This window comes from Culex quinquefasciatus, chromosome 2 (assembly GCF_015732765.1).
Source record: "Culex quinquefasciatus strain JHB chromosome 2, VPISU_Cqui_1.0_pri_paternal, whole genome shotgun sequence".
NCBI lineage: Eukaryota > Metazoa > Arthropoda > Insecta > Diptera > Culicidae > Culex > Culex quinquefasciatus.
In genome coordinates, this window is record NC_051862.1 from 36,777,669 (window position 1) to 36,796,116 (window position 18,448).

At 38.3% G+C, this 18,448-nt stretch overlaps 1 protein-coding gene across 3 annotated transcripts in view; it reads left to right on the top strand.

Annotated features, from left to right (window-relative positions):
* The window catches only part of LOC6041661 (protein groucho), a 68,489-nt gene extending 53,071 nt beyond the window's left edge, over nt 1-15,418 (top strand). Inside the window, exons 6-17 of one of the 3 annotated variants that reach the window (XM_038252437.1) lie at nt 912-1,049; nt 2,748-3,005; nt 3,064-3,168; nt 3,255-3,345; nt 7,321-7,410; nt 7,478-7,669; nt 7,732-7,888; nt 7,958-8,207; nt 8,271-8,529; nt 8,592-8,756; nt 13,934-14,133; nt 14,196-15,418. In XM_038252437.1, the coding sequence (XP_038108365.1) occupies nt 912-1,049; nt 2,748-3,005; nt 3,064-3,168; nt 3,255-3,345; nt 7,321-7,410; nt 7,478-7,669; nt 7,732-7,888; nt 7,958-8,207; nt 8,271-8,529; nt 8,592-8,756; nt 13,934-14,133; nt 14,196-14,303 (2,013 nt within the window). In that variant the 3' untranslated portion in view covers nt 14,304-15,418. The remainder of the gene's footprint in view (nt 1-911; nt 1,050-2,747; nt 3,006-3,063; nt 3,169-3,254; nt 3,346-7,320; nt 7,411-7,477; nt 7,670-7,731; nt 7,889-7,957; nt 8,208-8,270; nt 8,530-8,591; nt 8,757-13,933; nt 14,134-14,195) is intronic. The other 2 variants (XM_038252439.1, XM_038252438.1) reach the window with 2 other exon arrangements.
* Nucleotides 15,419-18,448: the final 3,030 nt, after the last annotated feature.

The window sequence follows — 18,448 nt, forward strand, 5'->3', positions numbered from 1 at the left end:
CTATAAAAGCTTGTACCATAATTGTGTACAAGCTCCAACATCGAGTGATGCAGGCAGGTAACGTGTGTGTGCGAGGGTGGGGGGTATCCAAAGTTGTTTACATGAGCCGCTGGGCTGTATGTGTGCACGGGAAATGTTCTGGCTTGCTTGCAGATGCAGATGAGAGGTGGGGGGGCTTCGAGTGTGAAAAAGGACATCATCGGATGTAACGAGGTACAAGGTAGTTCTAAAGTTTTGCAGAGTGGGGTTGTTACAAGCGATAATTACACGAACTTCATCTTCGAGTATCTTGACAATGCAGTAGTGACATCTAGTAACCAGCGAAAATAACCACTTGCAAACAAGACAAAGGTAGCTTGCACGCAAGTTCAGCCACCTTATGCAACGCCATCTAGCAATGAGTAGTAAAACTTGTTCTAAATTGAATCTCTTTACTCGTTTTAAACCCATCCAACTTTAACTCCACTTAAAGTCTAAATTCTTCGTCGACTCCCCACTGGGAGATTCCGGTCCTATGCCAAAGTTCCCATTTTCACACGCCATTTATCAAATTGCATTCGGAGCGTGACCGGCATCGGCAGGTCGGCCATCCTCTGGTCAACAGAAGAGGACCGTACGGAAAAAATGCAAACATTCTCCCGAGAATTCACCGCCGTCCTCGTCGTCTGCGAGAGTTTGAAAATTTTGCAACCAGGTTGTGGGAAAGGTCTTTCGGAGAAATAGCGCAAATAGTTGGAACATTCCACTCACACATTCCCCCATCTCCGAGTAGATTCCGACGGAGGGATGGAAAAAAAAGTCCAACCGAACGAACGATGACCCTTTCCCCGATATCCTCGTGTGAACCAATTCAATTATGCTTCATTTTCACGAGTTTACCTTTGTCTTCTTTTTTTTTCTTTTTTTCGCAGACGGAAATCTCCAAGAGGTTAAATGCAATAATCACCCAGATCGTCCCGTTCCTGTCCCAGGAGCACCAGCAGCAGGTCTTGACGGCGGTCGAGCGGGCGAAGCAGATCACCATGTCCGAACTGAACGCCGTGATAGGGGTAGGTGGAGTTTCGTGGGATATTTTCGAACAGGTTGCGTTGCGGGGTTGATCCGACCTGCTGGAAGGTTGGTGGGACTGTGTAGAACCATTTGGATCTGCGAAGACATTTAAAAGACTTGTAGTTTTGATCGGCAAGTAGTTTGTAGCAAATTGATTGATGGGAAGTCTACAAAGTACTTGCTGATGGAAACTTCGAGGTATTTGGATGTCCTCGCAGTTCCAAATCATAGCGTAGCATCCAATAAAGGTCCTGAACTCACGGTTCTACCCCGCGACTCAACCGTTTCGAATAGGGTAATTCTCCGCCAACTCACACAGCAGTTGCCCCGACCCCTCTTCGATTTGCGTGAAACTTTGTCCTAAGGGGTAACTTTTGTCCCTGATCACGAATCCGAGGTCCGTTTTTTGATATCTCGTGACGGAGGGGCGGTACGACCCCTTCCATTTTTAAACATGCGAAAAAAGAGGTGTTTTTCAATAATTTGCAGCCTGAAACGGTGATGAGATAGAAATTTGGTGTCAAAGGGACTTTTATGTAAAATTAGACGCCCGATTTGATGGCGTACTTTGAATTCGAAAAACGTATTTTCATCGAAAAAACACTAAAAAGTTTTAAAATTCTCCCATTTTCCGTTACTCGACTGTAAAAATTTTGGAACATGTCATTTTATGGGAAATTTAATGTACTTTTCGAATCTACATTGTCCCAGAAGGGTCATTTTTCATTTAGAACAAAATTTTTCATTTTAAAATTTCGTGTTTTCTAACTTTGCAGGGTTATTTTTTAGAGTGTAACAATGTTCTACAAAATTGTAGAGCAGACGATTACAAAAATTTTGATATATAAACATAAGGGGTTTGCTTATAAACATCACGAGTTATCGCGATTTTACGAAAAAAAGTTTTGAAAAAGTTGGTCGTCATCGATCATGGCCGTTCATGGTCACCCGCGACAGACACGGACGACGAAACAAAGAGAAACGCAAAAGTAACTTTTTCAAAACTTTTTTTCGTAAAATCGCGATAACTTGTGATGTTTATAAGCAACCCCCATATGTCTATATATCAAAATTTTTGTAATTGTCTGCTCTACAACTTTGTAGAACATTGTTACACTCTAAAAAATAACCCTGCAAAGTTAGAAAAAACACGAAATTTTAAAATGAAAAATTTTGTTCTAAATGAAAAATGACCCTTCTGGGACAATGTAGATTCGAAAAGTACATTAAATTTCCCATAAAATGACATGTTCCAAAATTTTTACAGTCGAGTAACGGAAAATGGGAGAATTTTTAAAACTTTTTAGTGTTTTTCGATGAAAATACGTTTTTTCGGAATTCTGAGTACGCCATCAAATCGGGCGTCTAATTTTACATAAAAGTCCCTTTGACACCAAATTTCTATCTCATCACCGTTTCAGGCTGCAAATTATTGAAAAACACCTCTTTTTCGCATGTTCAAAAATGGAAGGGGTCGTACCGCCCCTCCGTCACGAGATATCAAAAAACGGACCTCGGATTCGTGATCAGGGACAAAAGTTACCCCTTAGGACAAAGTTTCACGCAAATCGAAGAGGGGTCGGGGCAACTTTTCCCGATTTCGTGTGAGTTGGTAGAGAATTACCCAATACTGACCAACTTCAAGAAGGAACCTCCCGAACCCAAAGCTAATAACCACACTCTCTCCCTCCCAAAAGCAGCAGCAACGACCCGACCTGCCCCGGTTGCTGCAGCAGATGCACGCCCAGCAGATTCCGGGCGCCCACGGCGCTCCCCCCATGCCCGTGGGCATGCCCCACCCTAGTCTGGGCCCGGGCGGACTCGGCGGTCCGCTGGGTGCCCTCGGGTCAACCCCACCGCAGCATCCGCTGGCCATCCTGAACAAGCAGGAGCTGCACCGGCCAGAAGAGTCCAAGTCGAGCAACAGCAACATCATGCCCCTGGACGATCGGCATGTAAGATCGAACCCCTCAATCGCTTGAAGAATCGCTTAAATGAACCTTTATTTTACAGCGGAGTTCGATCTCACCCACCGACCGGGACAAGTACCGGCCCCGGACGCCCGAGTCCACCCACGAACTGAAGAAGGTCAAGAAGGAGGAGAAGGACATGGGTCATGTAAGTCGTCGCGAACTTGAACAACCTCAACACAGCAAACTAACACTCAATCTTCTTCCACTCTCTATCTTCACTATTCCAAACAGTCGGACGGGGAAAAGTCCGACCAGGACCTGGTGGTGGACGACGCCTCCGAGATCAACCCGATGAGCCCGATGCCGAACCAGCATCACAACGGTGGGTTTCCAGCGGGGCGGGCCGGTTGGCCGTACCGCTTTAAGTAATTACACTACCTTCCACAAACCGAAAAAAAAAACACTAAACTTACTGAGCTTAAAACGATAGAGCCACACACTTGTTACGAGCGATACTCTTAAATCGAAAAGAAAGGAAGACCACTTGTTGTTAGTTGTAGACATCGAACCAGCTGTGAAGATTAAAGAAAACCCTTGAATTATAATACAGTTTTGTTGATGAATTTAAACCACCCAAAACAAAAAAAAACTACGTGAACTTCTTTTGAAGCGAAAAAAAGAAAAAGAAAGACAAAGTCTTCTTGGTTAGAAAGTAATGCGATTTGTTAATCCCTTCCCCCCTTCCCGCAAATATAGGCAGCTGTTGCTGCACACGTTGTTGGTAGATGATGGAAAATTAGGTTTTTTTATTTCTACATTTCTATGAGATATTCGAATGCCTTTGATTCGAATCGGGCAGTTCGGAGCCGGAAATTGTAGGTTGGCCTCTTATTCGCTGCAAGCTGTTCGAAGATCTCTGTAATGATTCAAATACTTCAACGTAGTGCAATAAGTACGGGTTTGCTGTACAAAATTAGTTATACACATTTTTGGAAGGGAATTAATCAAATAAAGAGCAAAAATGAAATCAAATTCAGCTGGTTTTTAATTTATACTATTTATATAACCTCATTTCAGAAATAGTATCTCTAAAAAATTAAAAACCTAAATGATCTCTCCTGCAACATATTCTGTCAGAGAACAGCCTAATTCCAATTGATTTTCAACTAAAATTTCATATTTAGTCGATAGTTATTTTCATTCAAATATCAAAATCAAAACTCGGTAATTTTTCAACTTTCTTTAACACTTAAGGGAAACAAAATAGTAATTCAACTGCCAAGCTAATATTGACTTCAATCTTTTCCTCTCATCAACGGTCCAACAGCCGTGCGGGTTAAGGCGGCAGTCCTCTCTCTGAGAGTGACGGGTTAGGTTACTTTTTAAAGAAGAAAAATCTTTCATGCAGTGAGTAATATTAAGTGACTTTGCTCATGAAGGTTATTTGCATGCTTCTGCATGCGATTATTCTATGCTTTTTATGTGCACTCGAGAGTGAAGTTTGCAAAGAAAAACTTATAAAACTATGGAAACCTAGCTTTTTTACATTTTAATCACCATCACGAAAAAAGAGTAGTTATTTTGAAGGATTTAATTATTTAGCTTATTCTCAGACTAACTTATTTTTTTTCAATTTGCAGCTGCAAAAATTCTTATGTGCCCTTTTCAAATATAGCTCTAGTAATGCAATAAAACACGTTTTAGACTAGCTTTGAACAAGCAGTATACACAGTAAAAAAATTATGGTAAGACTACATCTGGGAAGGAGTACATCTTTTACGTCAGAAAAATGTGTTATTTGACTTCTGAAAATGTGTAATTTTACCTCGTTTCTGATGTAATTTTTACTTTTACAGTCTGAATTAAGAAATTTTACAAAATTAAAGAACCTATAAAATTTGTGTACAGAGTAAAAAATAATGTGTAAATTCGGAAGAAGTTGAATGGGGATGTTTAATACTACCTCTGAAATGATGTTATATTACCTCAAATTAGACTTAAAAAGCTTAATTACACTGGAAAATAGGTAAATTAACATACATTTATCGGTAAATTACACATTTTTCTGACATAAAAATGTTCTCATTCCCAGTTGTAACATAACCATGATTTTTTTCTGTGTAGCACTATACACAAAAAGTTGTGTAAATTTGGAAGGTCTAAAATTGAATAATTTAACATTACTTCTTTTAAGATGTAATAATACCTCAATTTAGACGGAAGAATTGACATTACAACGAATAAATGTCTAATTTCTACATTTTCAAAGGTAAAACGGACGGAATCGACGTAACACCTTATAATGTGGCCCTCTTAAACCTTGCGGTTTCGTCAACGGATCCACAGGCGTGTATCGTTCTTTTCGCGACAAGACTCCGCCTCCCGGGTCTGCTAAGTGTGAAGGTATGGGCACGGGGAGAGGGCACCGAATACCTATATTTACACTTAGCATTTTTGCGTCCGCCTCGGGATTCGAACCGGCGACCTCTGGATTGTGAGTCCAGTGCGCGGTCCGATTGATCCACACAGGCAGACAAGGTAAAATTACTCATTTTTCGGCAAAAAAAAAAAAAAATTTAGCATTACCATGATTTTTTTTACCGTGTAGCACTATACACAACAAAAATTGTGTAAATTTGAAAGGTTTAAAATTCTTGAGTTTTTTTTCAATGACACCCAAAAAGCAAAAAAAAACTGGAAATTTGGTTTATTGGACTTTTTTTTACAAAAAAAAAAAAAACTCGAGAATTTATCTTTTATGATGTAACATCAACATCAATCAATACAGACTGAGAAAGTGTCAACAAATAAGTGGTAAATTTACACATTTTCAAAGGTTAAATTACATTCAAAAGTTTTACAATTTTTTTAAGTTTTACAAATTTTTCTTCAAAAAATTATTTTATTAGGTCTTTTTCTAGGTACTAGGACCTGGTTTGAAAAAGATGTATTCATTCCCAGAAGTAAAATTATCATGATTTTTTACTGTGTACATTATTAGGGAAAGTTTGAGAAAATATCATGAATTTTAACGCTGTAGCAATGTTACTTATTGTCTCGGACTTTGTTTTGTTTTTGTGTTCGGTCCCAAATTGTGAAGAGTCATGTGCATAATCACACAAACAAAGTCCGAGACAATAAGGAACATTGCTACAACATTCTAAGTGTAAAACAATAGTTGGCCTCCCCAGCCACTTTTCAATAATTTGTGTTTTGTAAAAAAGTTACCGGCTGCCTATAAATTTGCAAAATATTCCAAGCTGTCAAAATGCTTATGCGCCCCTTTCAAATGTTGTTCATGAGTTGCTTTTTAGTTCAAAAATGCATCGAAAATGTTCTTGGCTGAATTTCTTTGGTTTACTGTAATCACTCAATATCGTAATGTTGCAGTAATGATTTCCATTGTTTTGCTTGATGTGCAATTACACATAAAAAGATGTAAATTTACACATTTTTCGAGGCAAAAATACACATTTTATTGACAAATATCTTCTTCACATTCTAAAATGGCAATTCGTTCTCAAAAATAGAGGTAAAAAAACTGAAATGATGCTTAAATTATTTATCACCCAGTTGAAGAGCATGTTTTTGTTTGCTGTAGGGAACAGTTATATACTTTTTAAATGATACGAGGTTGTTACGTCATTTTTGCGATTGTTTCTTAGGATGAGCAAAGTGTTGCTTTTTGAGTAACGATTTTCTCAGTTAATATTTCAGGATTGTGAAAAAGGGCGATATATTTCTTTCTTCATAATCATTTTTTTTTGATGATTAAATATGATCGACTATCTTGAATTTTTTTTTCTGTGTATAAGAACCTGTAGTAAAATATATATTGTGTACGTCGTCATTCTGCTTACTCTCAAATAAGACATTGAGCGAGAGAGCAACTCTCATTTTTCTTGATTCCTCTCCTTTTTCTATACTAAGCTCTCGTTTGCTCCAAAGCGCAAGAACACTGAGGCAAACAACAACAAAGCTAAGAAAATTAGAGCAATCGAGAATGAGTCTAGCTGTCTTGTTTTCTGTCTTCCACCCACAGTAATAATAATGTTTTTTTGGCAAATTTATTTAAAAACATACGGCAAACATAACTGTTTTACTGTTGCTGTAGAATTTTCATATTTTTCATTTTTTAAATTAAAATTAGATAAACATTTGTAAAAAGATTGATAAGTCAGATATTTCAAGAATGATTCCACGCCAGCAAAATATTTTTTTCCTTTTTCGGATATGGATATGGAGATTTTTTCACTGAATTTAAGTCAAAAACAAAAAAATCGGTTTTGCTCCTTCAGACTCCCTCAAAACGTTCACTACAACTCGTTGTTCTTCTCTGTTCTGTCCCCCTCTCCAGGAACCGCCTCGCCCCGTGAAAACGGCATGATGCCAAAAAAGTTAGACGTTCAAGACCGTGAACGCATCGGCACGCACTCACCCCGATCCGGTAAGTTATCCCTATCTTCTTAACCCAATTAGGTATGATCTGACCATCGATTTGACCGTTCCTCCAGGCACCTCCTCGAACGCGTCGACCCCCTCCAACAAAAAGATGGACGACAAACCGACGACGCCGATCGCCAAACCCGCCACGCCCACCAACTCCGCCGCCAACAGCAACGGCGTCCCGAAGGGAGTCGGAGTCAACAAACCGCCGGTGCTGAACCCGGGGGGCTACCCGCCGTACCTCGGGGGACCCTTGAATGGTGAGTTGTACTTAGAATTAATTTTGAAGTGGACGATTTCTAACGTAGATTTGATCTTGCAGGAGCTCCCCATGAACTGCAGGCCGCCTACGGCGGACCCGGAGTGCACAACAACCTGCCCCACTCGCTGAACAACTACGGCAGGGCGCCGCTGGCGTTCGATCCGCATCCGCAGATGAGGGCACCGCTCGGACCGATTGCCATCCCCGGAGGAAAGCCGTAAGTTGGGATGAGCTTGACACTTGGGTGAATTTAAGAACTAACCCCTCACTTTTGAAAATCTTCCAGTGCCTATTCGTTTCACGTGAACGCCGAAGGTCAAATGCAACCGGTGCCCTTTCCCCAGGACGCCCTGGTAGGACCGGGGATTCCGCGGCACGCCCGCCAAATCAGCTCGCTCAACCACGGGGAGGTGGTGTGCGCCGTAACGATCTCGAACCCCACCAAGTACGTGTACACGGGCGGCAAGGGCTGCGTCAAGGCGTGGGACATCTCCCAGCCCGGCAACAAGAACCCGGTCTCGCAGCTGGACTGCCTGGTAAGAGCTTCTTCTAGCAGGAAGACTTGCTCAAACTAACCACAATTTTTTCGTCCCTTCCAGCAACGTGACAACTACATCCGCTCGGTGAAGCTCCTCCCCGACGGTCGGACGTTGATCGTGGGCGGTGAAGCGTCCAACCTGTCCATCTGGGATCTGGCCAGCCCGACGCCCCGCATCAAGGCCGAACTGACGTCGAACGCGCCCGCCTGCTACGCGCTCGCCATCTCGCCCGACTCGAAGGTGTGCTTCTCGTGCTGCTCCGACGGCAACATTGCCGTGTGGGACCTGCAGAACCAGACGCTGGTGCGGCAGTTTCAGGGTAAGGTTTCCAAGTTCTCCATTGCTCAGAACAAGACTGATCTTTGGTTTCTTTCTTGCTAGGTCATACGGACGGTGCGTCCTGCATAGACATCAGCGCAGACGGAACGAAGCTGTGGACCGGTGGGCTGGACAACACGGTGCGGTCGTGGGATCTGCGGGAGGGACGGCAGCTGCAGCAGCACGACTTCAGCTCGCAGATCTTCTCGCTCGGATACTGTCCAACGGGTGAGTGCTATGGATTTATTTAACGTTTAATGTAATTGAAAAAATGCTAAAGAAAAACAAATTAAAATTTGATGAAATTTACGATACTAATATGAGGAATAAGACCATTTCATTAGGTCGTGTGCATCGCGTTTAAATTAATTTAATCTTAAAATTTTGGAGCAAGTAAGTCATTATTTTAAGAAAATGTGCATATATCTGCATTTATTGAACCAATGCAGATTTTTTATTTTGAATATTTATTCTGCAAATTAATTTCTACAACCTATTTGCATCGAAAAATATTTAAAAACGCCACAGTGTAATCAGGCAAGCCGATTTAAAAATTTTGCATATAAAATAATAAATAAAATTTTAAGTTCTATTTTTTTTATTTCAAAATTATAAAACTAAAAAATGTATGTAGAATTTGATTTAAAAAATATACATTTTTCCCTCAAAATCATGCTCTTTATGAAAACATTTTACTTGCTTTTAGGGTTATAAAAATTTCAAACTTTCAGTTCTCAGCTAGAATAATTATCATGCCTGAAATCTCATCTTCTGCCCAGGAGAGAGAGTTTTAAGAATGTATATTAATAGTATTTTAATTTTGAAAGATCCTATCTATAAGCTACGGGTTTTTAGTTTTTTAGTTTACTATCCAGGTTACTACACTAAAAATTATTATGTTTTCAGTTATGATCAATGTAATTAGCTTATACCTATCTGTAAGCCCATACATCCAATTGAAATGTGGCCAAAGACAAACTTATGGGAAATTGGACGAGTTTACCGGTAAAAAAAAGTTCGAGACTAAAAGCCAAGTCTGTCATATAGAAATTGCCAAAAACCGTAAAAAACCTAATTTTTCAACATTTTTATTTTTAAAACCGCTGTTACTTCACAAGGATTGGACTTAAGACAATGGTTAATATGGAGATTTTTATGTAAAATTGTCTGGAGAATCGACTCTCGTGTTCGGTTTTGGAAAATTTTGATGTTTAGAGCACTTTAAAAAAACACAAACAAAAACATTTTTGTATTTTTTTAGGTGAGTTGCTCCATCCTGCATTTTTCATGAGTCTTTTTGTAACACCTTAGGCTATTTTCACAAAAATTTTGAATAAAAGGAAATCGTGGGCTCACCTTCAAATTTTACTTTTAACCCACCGGCATTCGCGTACTTAAAAATCAAAAAATCTCATGAAAGTGGAATGCCGATGCTTTAAGTGCCTTTATTGAAACAAAGAAAGAACTTCATTAAAAAAACATATTTTCAATAAAACAAAAATAAAAACTAACTTCCTCACTCTTTACAAACAGTGACATGATGAGACACATACATTTGAGCACAAATTTCATCTATGTTTTTAGATCCGGAATAAAATAGATGCTTAGATATCACTCAAGTGGTCATAACATAAGACAGGGTTGCCAGATCATCAATCTTTTGGACTCGTTGGAAATGTCTTTTGATTACCTAACCAACAACGAGTTGGATAATGGAATCGGACATAGTTTATATACATTTAAGTGAGATCCGGCTTCAAAAAGCTACATAAACATCACTTAAGTGGTAATAACTCGAGACAGGGTTGCCAGATCATCAATGTTTTGGACTCGTTGGAAAGGTCTTTTGATTACCTAACCAACGATAATGGATCCGGACATAGTTTACATTACATACAGTGAGATCCAGATATTTGTGAAAACACATTTTATACATAACTTTTGAACTACTTATCGAAACTTCAAACAATTCAATAGCGACGTATGGGAGCCTAAACCGAGTCTAATGCAACCGGTTTGACCTAAACCGGTTCAGCCAGTGCTGAGAAAACTGAGTAAGAATTTTGGTCACACACATACACACAGACATTTGTTCAGTTTTCGATTCTGAGTCGATAGGTATACATGAAGGTGGGTCTACGACGTTTCTGAAAGAAGTTCATTTTCCGAGCAGGATTATAGCCTTACCTCAGGTGAAGAAGGCAAAATACTAATCAATGCACAAAAAAATCAGTAGTCAAAAAATTAATAAAATCTGTCGATTGTCGATAGTTTTAAATCCAGAATTTCTTAAATAATATTTGAAATTTTCGTCAAATTTCTCCTCGAAAATTTATTTTTGAAATTACTAAACTTGTGTAAATTCTAGATATTTTTTTCAAAACAACCAATGCGCCATGGGTTTCTTATGTAGATATGACCTTTTGAAATATTAAGCGTTAATTGCTTCAAATGCATATGCTCTAAATAGTGGAACATCTTTGAATATAATTTAAAACAATACTAGCACAAATTTTATTAATAAGAAAATTTCTAATAATTTTCCAAAGCAATATTTTTTTAGTTTGTTAGTGCATGGATTTTTGTATCTCTCACTACTGCTTAGTAGAGATCATGTTAAGATATAGTTAGATTATTTATCTATTGAAAAACTAACTTAATCCACCTATGTGGTTGGTGCCTTCCTCACTCTTTTCCAACAATGGGTGATATGTAATATGATGGGTTTGGACACAAAATTGATCCAAAAAAACACACATATCACTCAAGGGCTCATAAGTGGCATTATAAGTGGTCAGAACTCGAGACAGGGTTGCCAGATCTTTAATGTTTTGGACTCGTTGGAAAGGTCTTTCAATTACCTAACCAACGATGGGTCGGATGATGGATCCGGACATTGTTTACATACATTTAAATGAGATAGGGCTACAAAAAAGTACATAAATATCACTTAAGTGGTTATAACTCGAGACAGGGTTGCCAGATCTTCAATGTTGTAGATTCGTTGGAAAGGTCTTTCAATTACCTAACCAACGATGGGTCGGATGATGGATCCGGACATCGTTTACATACATTTAAGTGAGATCCGGCTTCAAAAAAGTACATAAATATCACTTAAGTGGTTATAACTCGAGACAGGGTTGCCAGATCTTCAATTTTGTACATTCGTTGGAAAGGTCTTTCAATTATCTAACCAACGATGTGTCGGATGATGGATCCGGACATTGTTTACATACATTTAAATGAGATCCGGCTACAAAAAAGTACATAAATATCACTTAAGTGATTATAACTCGAGACAGGGTTGCCAGATCTTCAAAGTTGTGGACTCGTTGGAAAGGTTAATTACCTAAATAACGATGTATAACATGATGATGTTTGGTTCAGTTTACTGCCATTTATTCATCTTCCGAAAATATGCGAAAACACATTTTTATACATAACTTTTGAACTACTTATCGAAACTTCAAACAATTCAATAGCACCGTATGGGACCCTAAACCAAGTCGAATGCGACTGGTTTGGTCAAAATCGGTTCAGCCAGTGCTGAGAAAACTGCGTGACATTATTGGTCACATACACACACACATACACACAGACATTTGTTCAGTTTTCGATTCTGAGTCGATATGTATACATCAAGGTGGGTTTTCGAGCTTATAATAAAAAGTTCAATTTTAGAGCAGGATTATAGCCTTACCTCAGTGAGGAAGGCAAAACGCTACTTAATCCGCGCTTTGACTTTTTATTTTAAATTTAACCCGTAGAATCGGTGCGTTTTGGTTTTTGCTACGACGTTGTACAAAGTGTCCGTCCCGTATGACCATCAGACGCAGCAGCAGAAGCAGATCTTTCGTGGTAGGGGCTGAAGACTTCCCAACTCTTCGGAGTTGCCTCACTCTCCGCCTCTCGTCCCACCCGTGATGAGTCGGTGCCTTTCAGGAACTAGTGCTGGTCGCTTCGGTGTTGGTATCTAGCTAATTCTTCAAAATTAAGATATGGAAAACTCTATGTCCACATCTCAAAACTTTACGTCGTCGTCGTCGTCTTTTCGTAGTCTTTTGAACTACTCATCGAAACTTCAAACAATTCAATAGCACCGTATGGGACCCTAAACCAAGTCGAATGCGACTGGTTTGGTCAAAATCGGTTCAGCCAGTGCTGAGAAAACTGCTTGACATTATTGGTCACATACACACACACATACACACATACATACCCACACACATACACACACACACACACATACACACACATACACACACACATACACACAGACATTTGTTCAGTTTTCGATTCTGAGTCGATATGTATACATCAAGGTGGGTTTTCGAGCTTTTAATAAAAAGTTCAATTTTAGAGCAGGATTATAGCCTTACCTCAGTGAGGAAGGCAAAAAGGTTTTGTTTTCTTGCATCTAGATTGCAATGACTTTGCAACGACTTAAAAAAAATCAATCTTATTTAAAAACTCAGATTTTTTGATACACAACATTTTCATTATTCACCTTCAAAATTAAATTTCTTAAATTTTATTTCTAATGGAATTGAAAGAAAAGATTCTTTGTATTCTGAAAATTCGTTTTAAAATTTGTTCAAATTATAAAAATAAAACCTTTCAAGAGAGATGCCAAATTTTTGTAGGTTAAAAGAAAGTTCAATTCAAAAATATTGGTAAACCTAAAAAAGAGATTTCCTACTTTTCAAAAACCGTAAATTTGGTTAAGTGTAAAACTTAAAAGAATAAATATATCGAACTGAACAAACATTATTTTTGGTACACGAAATTCACGAGAAGGTATCAATGGACGTATATTTAACAAAAAATAAATATATAAAAAATAAAAAAAAAAATAAAGAGAACATAAAACATTTTATAAGCTTTAGTATTTTTGTTTTGTGCTTCACATGCGGCCCGCGATATTACAGCCAATTGCCAAAATGAGCCGCGAGGACCACTGTCCATAAGCAACCATCTTGGTCATGTGCTGCACTTGTTTCGTGTGACTTTGCCAAAGTTTTGAAAAATTTCTCTAGTCAACTTTGGCCGTATTTACTCCCTTTAAATGTCAAAATTACTATTTAGTAATTTTTGTTATGTCCTAGATTGTGTTTTGACACATTCTGTTGCAACTAAAAAGCTAATAACACTCAAGCAAATTAAAAAGTGACAGAAAATAGTAAATTAACCAATAATAGTTATTGGAATTTGTAGAATAGGCTTTAAACTGCAAATAGAAAACTGAAACTCAACAATAGAATGCATATAAGAATAATACATAAAACTTACGAATAGAAACATTATACAAGAGAAGTAAAGTTTCTTATAGAACAACATTTATGTAGCCTAATAAACAAAACCACAACTAAACACATTTTTTTTTATTCCTCCCCCTATCTTTCCAGGCGAATGGCTCGCCGTCGGCATGGAGAACTCCAACGTCGAGGTGCTGCACGCCACCAAGCCGGACAAGTACCAGCTGCACCTGCACGAGAGCTGCGTGCTCAGCCTCAAGTTTGCCGCCTGCGGCAAGTGGTTCGTTTCGACCGGCAAGGACAACCTGCTGAACGCGTGGCGAACGCCGTACGGTGCCTCGATCTTCCAGGTGAGCTTTTTTTTCTAAATCTTCAGGAAATTGTAGAACTAATTTTTATGCTCATTTTTCAGTCAAAGGAATCGTCCTCAGTGTTAAGCTGTGATATCTCGGCCGACGACAAGTACATCGTGACCGGTTCCGGAGACAAGAAGGCCACCGTGTACGAGGTCATCTACTAAACAAAAAACTAAAGCAAGCAACCAACTAAGGCCGAATGATCTCTCCCTACCCGATTTTTGTTGCGGTGGATCGAAGCCGCACCGAAAGTGTCATAAAGCCGAGTTCGAACTCGCCTCCCCGGAACCGGGAAAACAAAACTAAACCTAGACAATGAAACATTAAGTTAAAGAGATGAAGAGAGAGAGTAAAAAGCAAGAAGAAAACAAACCTAAAGTTTGAAAAACAACCTGTAAAGCCTGATTACACTCATTAAGCTACAAGTTAAGAGAGAAGGGAAAGCGTAGCAGTATCTGTATAGAAGAGCAAGTTTAATTCTCAACTTTAAAGTGTAAAATGCATGACCGAGTTTGTAAGATTTGTAAGCTGTAGAATGAGCGATTGAGGAGAGAGTGTGAGCGATTAGAGAAGCAAAACACGTGTAAAAAGTTAAAGGTTAGTTTATTTAGTGTAAGCAGTAATTGACATACAAGTAAACAAGAAACGCGGCAAATAGTGCAAGAACAAGTGGTCTCGCTAATGAAAAGAATAACCCCCTCTCAAATCTAATCTCGGACTTTGTATAAACAAATATTGAGTAAAGAAAAGAAAACAAAAACACAATCTGATTGCGGCTTCTCGCTAGTGTTTAGCAGCAGCAAGACTCAGTCAAACTCCTAGGGATTTCAGCGTCGGTTCCTGTTGTTGAGGAATCGACGCTTCTTTTTGTTTAGGTTCCCCCCTTTAACTAGACGAACGTGTGTCACTATCGGTTGACTATCAAAATTAGTGTTAATTCCCTTTGTTAGCGAAAATTGCAAGAAAAAAAACCTCTAGAAGAACCCCGAGTGTAGCGAAAAAAAATAAACCCCAAACTTCTTTATTTAATAACTAAAAAGAGAAAAAAATAGCTTTAACCCTTTCAGTCTTGAGTCGCCTCGGCGTAAAAACAGTATGATCTAATTAGAGAAGAAGAAGCAGCAGCAACCAACCTAAAACTAAATGTGCGTGCGAGTAGTAGTGAACGTGAATGTGTGTCTATTGTGCTTCAGTGCGTGGTTATGCTGCAGCAGCAAAGTAGAATGTGAGCACGGTGTGTGGCGAGGAAAGGAAACCGAAAACACACACACAAACAAAACTGTAAAGATAACAATGTGTAATTATTGTTTTTTTAAGAAAAAAAATACAGAAAATTGTTCTTATTTTTCAAAACAGAGCGTGTTTGCTTTTTATCCGAAACAACTTTGTCTCTGAACGCTCCCTCTTCATTTATTACGCAACTCATAAATTGGAATTCAACATATTTTTTTAAGAGCGAGTTTTTCACCAGTGTGTAACAGAGGTCGTATTGAGGTGCACCGATTTTGATAAAAAAAAAATCAACGTTTGTTTGTTTGTCTCTACATGAGTTGAACTCATACCAAATATGAGCCCTCTACCGCCAAGGGAAGTGGGGTAAAACGGACATTGGAGTTTGAGGTCCGAAAAACATGTTTTTTTTTAAGTTGCTCCCATTCGCGTAAAACTTGATCAATTCTAATTCTCTTAGTTGCATTGGATAGGTATTTTGAAGCACTTTAAAACGTGCTATATTCATCCGATATTGATTTGACTTTTTTTTCATAGCTTTTGCAAATTACTGTTAAAAATTGATATATTTATTTTGCAACAGCCTACAACACTCAAACTCCCATAGGTCAATTGTTAGGTAATTTCTAATTGCTCTCTTTGGAAATTGGCTATTTTGTTTCCTGTATACTAAGTATTTTTTTTAAGCAAGAAAATCAGTTAAAGCTCTAAATGCTCTCTATAGATTTTTGCCATTTTATTGCCTTTTTTTAAGACAAAAAGACAATCACACCGTCTTTGCAGACTGAATTCTAATATTAAACCAGACAAACATTGAACGAAAAGCTCCAGAAGGATAAGGCAGGAATCGAACCCGCGCCCCATAGCAACTTAGGGATCGGCAGCTGAAGCTGCTAACCACCGCGCTACGAGACCCTAAAAAAAAGCAAAAAAATCAAACCATCCACATTAACGACCCCCGGGTCTTTTGTGGTCTCTATTGCAAGTTTCTGCTCGAACCTAGGAGTCCGAAGGCTTGAATGGGGAGAACACCCAAACCTCTTTTTACTCCAAGGAACCTTCCACCCCAGTGTTTGAACTGACGACCTTTGGATTGCGAGTCCAACCGCCGCCAGCGATTCCACCGAAGTAGGCTTGGTTTGGTGTGTTGTTTGTACTTATGGCATGGAGACGACTCCTTCACCTGGAATGACTTAACGGCCTAACAACCAAGGCCGGGACCGACATTTTACTTCCTCATCCGATGGAAGGTTGCAGCAGATGGGAATCGAACCCAGAAAAAAGCAATCGAGATTAAATTAAAAAAAAAAACATTTCTTTTAAATTATTTTCAAGCAAGGAAAACAGAAAAAGTAATAAAATGGCAAAATTCCATAGAGAGCATTTAGAGCTAAAAATTCTTCACTGATTTCCTCGCTTGAGAAATAAAGATAAAATGGGTTTTTATTTTATTTCAATTTCTTATTTTATTAAAAAAAAGGTAACAAAATGTAAAAAAAATCATAGAGAGCATAGAGCTTGAAACATTCTAATGGTTATCTTGCCTAAAAAATAAGAAAAATATTGTTATTTTTCTGCTGAATTAAATAAAATGGTAATGTTTTCTGAAGAAATTTTTTGTAAGGTCAACAATAAGTTAACTGATTTTCTTTTCATAAAATTTAAATTATAGTTAGAAGCCTTAGTTTTTATTTGTTTTTAACTTGCATATTTGAAATTTTTATTATCTTAATTTGTTGCACGAAACTTGTAAATTTGTTGAACATTTGTTTTGTCAAGACAAACAAAAAATAGCTGTAAAATATTTTTATTGTTTCTAACATAACTTACATATCAATACAATAAAAAGAATAGAATTTTATAAATTTGAATAATTTTATCTGAAATTTCTTTCAACCATCCAGACGAGAGCATTTCACATAAAAAACTCTCTATGAACACCCTTCTATACTAGTTTTCACTTCAAACGATCTCTAACAAACATGCCTCATATTATCTGTGCCTACGACGCGGTCGCTTTATGTTTGTCGCAAGCAGGATGCCGGCCCCGATACTCTTCACGGGCATTCCCCTCAGGAACAGGGAAAGATTTACTTTTTTTTCCTTTCGTGGAAGTGTTATTTTCAAAATAAATCTACCTTGATAGTGCATCTAAACTAAATCCTTGGACAAAAACCTATAATTTGACGACAAACTGAGCCTTATTGTATAATTTAGCGTTTCCATTTATTTCAAAAAATTAATAAATTGAAGGCTGATTTAAATTTGAAAATAATTTTGCTAAAAATTCGATGCTAAAATTGCATCCAAAAGCATGCCTATGTGAAAAAATCGCTTAACATTACACACTGGGTGACAATAAAAAAATCGACATCAGAGATACCCTCTGACTCGATTCCTAATGCAAAAATAAGTATCTGTGCCAATTTTGGGCCAAATCGGTTGAGGCTAAGGGGTCGCTTTTCATCGTTGAAGTTTATATGGGGAAAAACATCGTTTCAGTAATTTTCTGCTAGGTGGCACAGGTCTCGCCCAAAATTGTCCAAGTGTGAGATTCTTGTAGGAAATTTAATTCCCTACAACTTTGTCGAAGGGTGCAAAACGATCCGAGTTGATCCTGATTTTGGTGAATTTTCCAGAATAAAAATATTTTCTTATATATTTCCTATATACCCCTTGTATACTTTCAAGTATATAAGCCGATTTCTTTACATCGCATTGCTAATAACTCATCAGGATCAACTCGGATCGTCTTGCACCCTTCTACAAAGTTGTAGGGAATTAAATTTCCTACAAGAATCTCACACTTGGACAATTTTGGGCGAGACCTGCGCCACCTGCTGCAAAAATCCTGAAGCGATGTTTTTCCCCATACATTTTTGCGATTTTCTCCATATAAACTTCAACGATGAAAAGCGACCCCTTAGCCTTAACCGATTTGGCTCAAAATTGGCACAGTTACTTGTTTTTGCCTAAAGAATCGATCCAGGGGGTATCTCTTGCGATTTTACGAAATTTTCAATTTCTCTTGTCACCCTAATGTATAGTTTTTTTAACAAGCGAATACAAGTTGCTACAC